The 8,092-nt window shown below is 41.4% G+C and overlaps 1 protein-coding gene across 2 annotated transcripts; it reads left to right on the top strand.

Moving 5' to 3' along the window:
* Positions 1-2,963: 2,963 nt before the first annotated feature.
* Positions 2,964-7,163, top strand: LOC115586071 (SH2 domain-containing protein 7-like). Of its 2 annotated transcripts, none has more exons than XM_030424834.1 (8): positions 2,964-3,133; positions 3,238-3,371; positions 3,847-4,013; positions 4,640-4,729; positions 5,076-5,241; positions 5,338-5,478; positions 5,579-6,232; positions 6,307-7,163. In XM_030424834.1, exons 1-8 carry the CDS (start codon positions 2,998-3,000, stop codon positions 6,373-6,375), a joined length of 1,557 nt encoding a protein of 518 aa, XP_030280694.1. In that variant the 5' UTR covers positions 2,964-2,997; the 3' UTR covers positions 6,376-7,163. The 2 variants fall into 2 exon arrangements, with proteins under 2 accessions (XP_030280694.1, XP_030280695.1); XM_030424835.1 differs by having other exon boundaries at positions 2,965-3,133; positions 6,328-7,163.
* The last annotated feature ends 929 nt before the right edge of the window (positions 7,164-8,092 follow it).

The following is an 8,092-nucleotide window of genomic DNA, read 5'->3' as shown; positions in this document are numbered from 1 at the left end:
ACTCTATAAAGAAAAAACTCTGTCACAATTAAAAAGTCTTGTAGGCCAGTTGAATTTTCACTGAAGTAAAAGTATTTTACTTCATTGTAGCTAGCTGATGTGATTTTGTGTAGTTTAGTTTTTTGTGAAATCTTGATTTGATAGGAAGAACTGTAAGTATATCTTTTGGGTAAATGTTGTCGAGTAAAAAGTACAACATTTTGACTAAAAAGTGGAAGAATTAGAGTTTCATTCTATTGCTGCCTGGAGCTTCACATGCTCTCAGATCAGTTTAAGGATTAAATTCTCCTGAACAGGTTGACAAAATTCCCCAGAACTTTCTAATATCTGATTAACTTGTCACTGAGCGGAAAGAGAGCTGTCGTACAAAACGATTATTATAGTTTTTTTCCATGTTGAATGTAAAATTCCAATCGGCAAAATGATACAACCACAAATAAATGCAGTGAAGTGAAAATGACAAAACTGGACAATCCTCACTGTGAGTTGGACTGCTATAGCCTTCACTCTCTCTCTTCATACTCCCTGTGTTGACTCTCAATATGTCCATGAAGATAAAAATCAAAGCAAAACAAACAACTACAACATTTACATCACATTATGCAGTAGGTAATAAAACAGTGGAAATTCTGAAATACAAGATCGACACATGAAACACCACGCAGCACTTGAGAAGATTAAATGAGTCATTCTCTCTGGTCTTTTAAGGAGCTACAGTAGGCTGCATTAATCAATAAATCCATCAGCTGTTTTGTTGACATGCACAGTTTCACTCATACAGTGGGACAAAGGTCTGTAACAGAACAGAGTTCAGCCTGCTGGAACACAGAACAAATTGTTCAGTCGCTTCGTGCTGATGGATGTTTGTAGACCTGAACGTGCCATGACACGATGCATGAGGGTCCTCCAGACAGGGGCGTAACCAGGAAGTGACCTAGCCCTCTAGAATCTTGATTGGCCACCCCACGTGCCACTCAATTTTCCTCATCTCTGATTTGCTGTCTGTCTGCTCAGAGGTGGCACTTCGTTTTAACCAGGTTTGGGCCTTCCTTCATAAGATATTCAAAAACTTTAAGAAAGAACCACAAGAAATACGTCTACAAGAATGAATGGGTTTTATAATTTTGAGGTTATGTTTTCGCCTGTATCCAGTTTTTTGTTGGTTAGTTGGTTTGTGAGCAGGATTACACAAAAACTACTGAACAGACCTATGTGAAACTTAGATGGAGGATGGTTCTTAGACCCCATGAACTTACAGTGTAGCTCCAGATAAGGGGAGGGATCCAGAAACTTTTTCTCACCTTCTTTATCATTGCAAGATAAGATGTTATTTGTTGTTGTTTGTTTTTGTTTTTTGACATTTTCGTTAATTTCCCAGAGAATAATGCATGGATCTCGATGAAATAAATCAAGACGAGTACAATTTAATGTGGCTCCTGGTGAGCCTTAATTATGGTTTTAGCAGTTATGGGTAGTTTGAAATTCAGAGTGATGGTCATCGAGTTGATACTGGACTAGGCTTGATTGAATTAAAGGTGACTGTGGGGCCTTGGCGAAGGTATACCCCACTTAGGGCCATGCAAGTCAAAAAAGTCTGTAGACGCTGTTGACTGAAGGTGACTTGTCCTCTGCTATTTGTTCTAAATAATGGCAATATAGTAAAACTACAGAACCAACTGTGATAAATGTGCAGCTTGCTTTTTGCTAAGTGACATGATTACTATTTTAGTACACTTACGGTTGACGTCTGTTGGATAGACATTCTCCGGTTAAAAGGAAAGTGTAGGCAAAAGCAATTCGATTTTGCTGCCATGACATTTTAGACATCAACTGACTTGTGACCTTTTTAAAGACCCACATCCCCCCCCCACACTGTGGGTGCGTCACCAGACTGATAAAGCATTTTAGCCGTCCGTTTGTCTGGCACCTCTGCTTCCTTCCTTTCGTAAATATCCATTTAGCTCTATGGTTAATGTCGATAAAATACATCTCTGTGTTGTCCGCGCGCCAGTAACAGTTCATTATTTATGTCCTATGATTCTTGCACGTAATATCAAATGTTACAAACACGGAACCACTGATAACATTTGACACCAAACCTCTTCACACCCCCAGAGGAGCGTATAATGAGTCACAAAGCCATCTGTTGAGATGAGACAGGGTTGAGATGATGTTGAAATTCTAGCTCATGGTACTGTAGCAACATTTAGTCATATTGGAACTTGGATGAGAAGCCCGTAAGTTTGACTGTATGAAAAGTGGAGGGAGACAGACAACCACAACCACACTGGTGTCACGTTCAGAGGCAGACCGGATCAGCTGGGCGAAGAGGAAAAGAAGCAGTGTGTCATTTAAGATCAAAGTGGGAGCCACGTTAAAATTGGGGAATGCTGAAACACCGTCTCATCCCGCTCAGTATGACACAGACTGTTTCTGGTTATTGCTTCTCCCCCACAGGGAGTTCCTACAGTACACTCCTCGCCGCCGATCAGAAACCAAAAGAGGTGATTCACGACGACTGCCTCAGCCATGGGGGGGATGAGTTAGATATTATTCATGAGAACCTTAAAAACAAGGCCTGGAAATATCTCATCTTATTAGTGTCTTGTTTGTGCCCCTGAAAAATCTCAGCAAACAGAGTGAATCTTCCCAAACATTTCCATCCTTTCACACTTTTGGCCGCTTCAGTTATGATTTATTGCAAACCCAGGTTGGATCAACTGCTGACGCAACGTATCTCCCATTACTACAGTAAGCAGACAGTCTGTGGGTAAAACAACATGTTCTCTTGCAGAACCAGCGCGCTTGTGTGCGCACAAACCACAGTTTCTGTGCGGTCTTACTTTCCGTTTCTCTTCAGGAAGCTCCTCTGGCTTTGTTCAGCAGCACTTTGAGCCGTCCCTGTCATGCAAATGAGCTGTGTGAACCGCCTTTGTGTGTGCCGTTGCCTCAACACTGCTGCTTTCCAACCCGGTGGAAAAAAATGTGTAACTGTAAATGTCATATGTCTATATCTCCCATGAGGGGTCATACTCTCTCAGTTATACTCACAGTTCAGAAGTTGAGAGAAGCATTTTAACGTTTGCTGAAATGACACCGGGTTCAAACCATACACTGGTAATCTCAAGGAAAGGTATGTACACCAGCTGTGCTAGAAAATCTCTCAGCTAATGGTAGCAGTACACGAGCTTTACATTAAACTGAGAATACATTTCATTTTTTGTTGTTTTTCTCTAGGGATTGAAAGGAATTGCTGCACACTGCACAGACAAGACAAACAGAGGATCTGCCACTGTTCAGGGTCCAGGACAAAGGATCAGAGACATACCAAATCACCCTGCCTCAGGACCTGTCTGACACTTTGCTTCAAGGTAGGTACTGTCACTACACGAACTGATCCCCTGCTGCATTAATGCCTGACTTATTAACCACATATCTACATGCAAAATACATTTTTGCCTAACATCAGTGTGACATTACAGCAAGGGAGGTCAATGTAAATAAAAAGTCTTGTTCCATGAAAAGTGTTTTCAAAAGCGAGAACGGACTTTGGACTCTGAGGACACCGAGGAGTTTTTTTGAATAATAATTAAGTATTGCAATATAACAGTAAATAAATATAGTAGTGTATATATTTCTAAAAATTTAAAGTACTGTACACACACGAATGATTGTGAAGTTGTTCTTGCTACACCAGTGCTGACCTACAACAATGAGGACACTGAGCTTTGGTTGACGCCTCCTGGAAAATAAGCAAATTAGACGGCTAAAACACAGCCTCGCCGCTCACACTGGAGAAATGACCGTTGGGTTGACTTAACCGGTTGTCTGTGCGGCTTTGATTAGGACCGGGCGAGGATGGAGCAGAGGGAACCACCGGCGGATTCTCACGCCGAAGGGACCGAGGGGAGACTCAGGGAACTGACTTCTAAGTGGTTCATAGACACTCAGGTGCCGCTCATCGTCCACAACGGCTTCTTCCCCACCTGGTTCGTGGGCTTCGTCACGAGAAAGTGAGTGTTTGTTGAGGAAACATTTTTCAAAAAAAATCTAAAAATGTATTTCTAATTATTATTTCAAGGGTCAGGACAGAATTTGAATACACTAATTTAAGATATCCCATTTTCTGAAGTGCTGCCATGTCTTGTTTTTATGCTGAACTTTTCCAAATGAAGAGTGAAAAGAGATGATCTGTTGAATTTTAATTTAAAATGTTGTATTAAATTGTCAAGAAAATAAATGTTTATGGTTTATATATTAATTCCTATTATTGTAACTGAGGGATGTACCAGTACAGCAAACGTTTAGGTCAGCTCTTTTGCTTTGTATGATGGAAAGTGTCCACTTGTCAACACGCCCATGCTCACCTTTGCCCTCTCCTCCTACATAAACACCACGAGCTATGATTTCGTCACACAGTCTTTTTTTTTTTTTTGCTTTATGAATGACAGGTTTATGGAAAACACAAATGGATTTTCCTTTGATGTACTTTCCAAGGCGGAATTTACTGTACGTCATCCGCCTCGCTGTTCTTGTCAACTTGTGCCAACTTGGCTTTTGGGAAAACATTTATATTGAGGTGTTTTGTTTTTTTTTTTGCCTTTTTTAAAAAAAAAGTTTTTCTTGGTTTTATTGACAGGGATGCAGAAGAAATACTCAGAGAAAAGGAGCTGGGCTGTTTCCTGATCCGTCTCAGTGATAAGGCCATCGGATACATACTGTCTTATAAGTGAGTATTGGTTTAGTCTGACCAACGTGTTGCAGAGGGAGCTGATATGGCTGTAGTTACATTTCTAGGACGGGTAAAGTGACTTGTTGGCAGTTAAATTTTATCCGAGAACATCCAAACCCCAAAAGTCACCAATGGGATGTTTCAAGTGTTCATTGAACTTACACTGAACTAAACATCCTACTTTTTTCCATCTTTTCCCAACCCCAGATCTTACTCCCATTCTATTTCTTCTCATTTTTTTAGCCAAAGGAACGCATTTTATTTTGTGATTTTTAATCCTTCTTGTCTGATTTCTGGGGCAAACGTCCAGAGGCTTTAACAGACCATTGTTTTCCTGTTGCAGAGGCAGGGATCGGTGTCGACATTTCGTGATAAACCAAAGCGAAGCGGGCCAGTTTGTAGTGTGTGGAGACACTGAGGGGCACAGCACAGTCCTCGGCCTGATAGAACACTACAAGACGAGCCCCATTGAGCCGTTCGGAGAGTATCTGACGTACTCGTGCTTCGAGGTGAGAATAAATTCCTAAGTTGCTTGCTTTAAGTAAGTTAAGTTGAGTTGAGCAAGAATAAAGTTCTGACTGGTCCTTTTTTTTTTGCCCCTGCAGGCGCTGAATGAAGGCCTTTATGATGTCATTCAGATCAGCCCTAAAGAAAAGCCTGTGGCCGCTGGGAGGAACATGCCAAAACCACAAAATGGTTCAGAGCAGCCACCTACACGGCCACCAAAGACCAACAGAACACTAAAGGTGAGTACGGTTATTCTAACCAATACGTTACGCTGAAATTGTTACTGCGTCAACATCTCCAAGCTGACTTTAATAACCTGGCTTTTTCTGTAAAAAAAAGGAAGGACCACCTCTGCCTCGGAGGAGCAGGCACCTTGACAGTGGACCCCTGAACGACCAGGACAAGGTTTTGTACGCTCAGCTCAGTAAGCAATCACCCAGATTCTGTCGCACCTCTCAGGACAATTCACCCGCTGATAATCCAGGGAGACCTGAGAGATCCCCAGCCCAGGATCACAACACAAGGAGGTGCAGTCCTCCGCCTCCGCCAGCCTCCGTTTACTCTGAGCTCGGCCTGCTGGACAGCAAGAGCAGATCTCTGCCGCTCCTGGACAACCGTTCTGACGAAGAGCAGTCCTACAGGCTGAGCGCACCCCCTCACACGCCACCAAGACTTTCCCCCAAACCCGTCAGACAAGCCATGGAGACGACGAACTCGTGCAGCAGCCACAGCCTGGAACACATGAGCGACAGCGCTGTCTATCACCTGGCTGGCAAACCCGGCAGCCCACGCACTACAGAGACGAGATCAGAGCAGCAGATTGATTCGGTGTATGCCGAGGTCCCTGGCGAAGGCGTTGTCGGCCGCTACCCTCATGTGAATACGTTCGAGCGGATGCCTGGCCACGTGGACGCGGCTGGGCCTAAACCTAACAGCAACACTTACGAGCCTCTGGAGGACATCAGACCCAAACACTCAGCCTCGGGGTTCAAGGTTAGTTATGTCATCGAAACGCTTTTCATTGGAAAACGTCACCCTCCTCGAGTTGTATTTAATGTTCATCCTAGCATTTCTTTTACTTCCTGCAGAATGATAAATGGAAATGGCTGTTCCCCGAGGCCAAGAGGAAGTGGTGAGGAGGTGACCAGCTACCGACGACAAGGTTCTCTAATTGTACTCCGACACTACAGTGGCCCCGTCCAAAACACATTTGTTTATATCTATTTCACATGGATTTACATGTCTCTAACTATTTAAATGACGTCTGCTGTTTGTCTGCTTTTCTAATGTATTTATTTAAAGACTATTTACATTTCATTTTTCCACATGTACTGTAAGCCGCCGTGCTGAATAAAACACAAATGATTTATCAATTCAAACGTCAGAAGAAAAAAGGCTGCACTTTGTTTTACTACTGACCTTTAAAATATGTTCAGACTACATCCTGCTACCATCAATGCGGCCCACATTCTCAGGAAACCTGATTTGCATACAGAATTCGTACTGTATACAAAAGCAACAGGAAAGCGTATCAAAGATGTCGAAATGTCATTTATTATCTCTTATCACACGCCGCTCTTCTACTTTCTAATTATAGTTTTAATGGCACTCGCTAAACCCACAGTGTCGCTCATTGTTCAACAGTCTTTTCTGTGCAGTACTTGAATGTTTCCCATGGTCAGAGTTATCTTTACAGGCCGTTCAAATACAGGTACGGTTGTTGTTGCTATTTCATGCGGCACTTGGGAGGCAGAATAAGGAAATTAGGTGTTTTCCCATCAGTGATGTCGTGCAGTCCGGGATAAAACAACTCACTGAAATATAAACACAGTCAGACTTGGAAAATGAAAAATTTATCCATGACTTTTTCTGCCATTTTTTTCTTTCACAACTTAGATACAGGAAATCAGGCGTCACTGGAAAAGAAAAAAAAAAAACGTGTGTCACTTCTTATAACAGATGAGCAAGACGTTGTGTTTGATGTCAGTCTGTGTCAGTGGGTTTCTGCACCTGTTCACTTAACACTTGGAAAAAATTATATTAATTCTAGCATCACATCCCTTACTGGCAACACTTTATTTAAGTCTATATTAAGCTTTTATACACAGTATATATAAAACTTATGATACGCTTTAATCTATTACTAGTGTTTCTTAACATATATTTTTGTAATTATGCATAACAAAGATAATTAATGATTGGTAACGCTGTGTAAACAAATTGTACAGTGTGATATAAAACATTAACCATTCACAGGAGGGCTTTATTACGCAGGTGCAACAGAGATAGTAGTTTGAAAAGAAAAAAGGTTACGTCTCCTGGAGCTTTCAGCTGTATCTCATGGCCTTCATCAGCAGAGTGAGTTTGCTCACTTATCATGGTGAATTGAAGATATAATGTTTATCTGTATTGATACTTATATTGATATGCAACATTTCTGCATTAAAATTTCTAAAAACTAAAACCTGTCTGATATTTATTTTTTGGGGGCCGATGTAGATTGATCAGTCAAAATCCCCCAAATTAATTTATTGCAATGATCTCTCAAATGAGGTTAACAAACACTTGAGAACAGGATATTTTATGGTTGACTTGTAAACTTAATGATGTAAAATGACATCAGTGCACTGAAACCAATACTTAATTGGAAATGTATTGTTTAGAAATAACCCGAGCATCTTTTTCTGCATAATAATCTGTTTCACATCAGGCAACATAAATGCCGACATCTGTTATAGGTCGACCGATCTAATCTGTCGGTCCTCACTTAAAAGACCTTTGTTGTATATTTTGTAAAGTTGTGTTCTTACATCATCCCAAATGTTTCCAATGATGTTCAAACCCAGAGTGGCT

This window comes from Sparus aurata, chromosome 8 (genome assembly GCF_900880675.1).
Source record: "Sparus aurata chromosome 8, fSpaAur1.1, whole genome shotgun sequence".
NCBI classification, from domain to species: domain Eukaryota; kingdom Metazoa; phylum Chordata; class Actinopteri; order Spariformes; family Sparidae; genus Sparus; species Sparus aurata.
The sequence above is the reverse complement of the archived record's forward strand: the minus strand, read 5'-3'. Positions and strand labels throughout refer to the sequence as shown.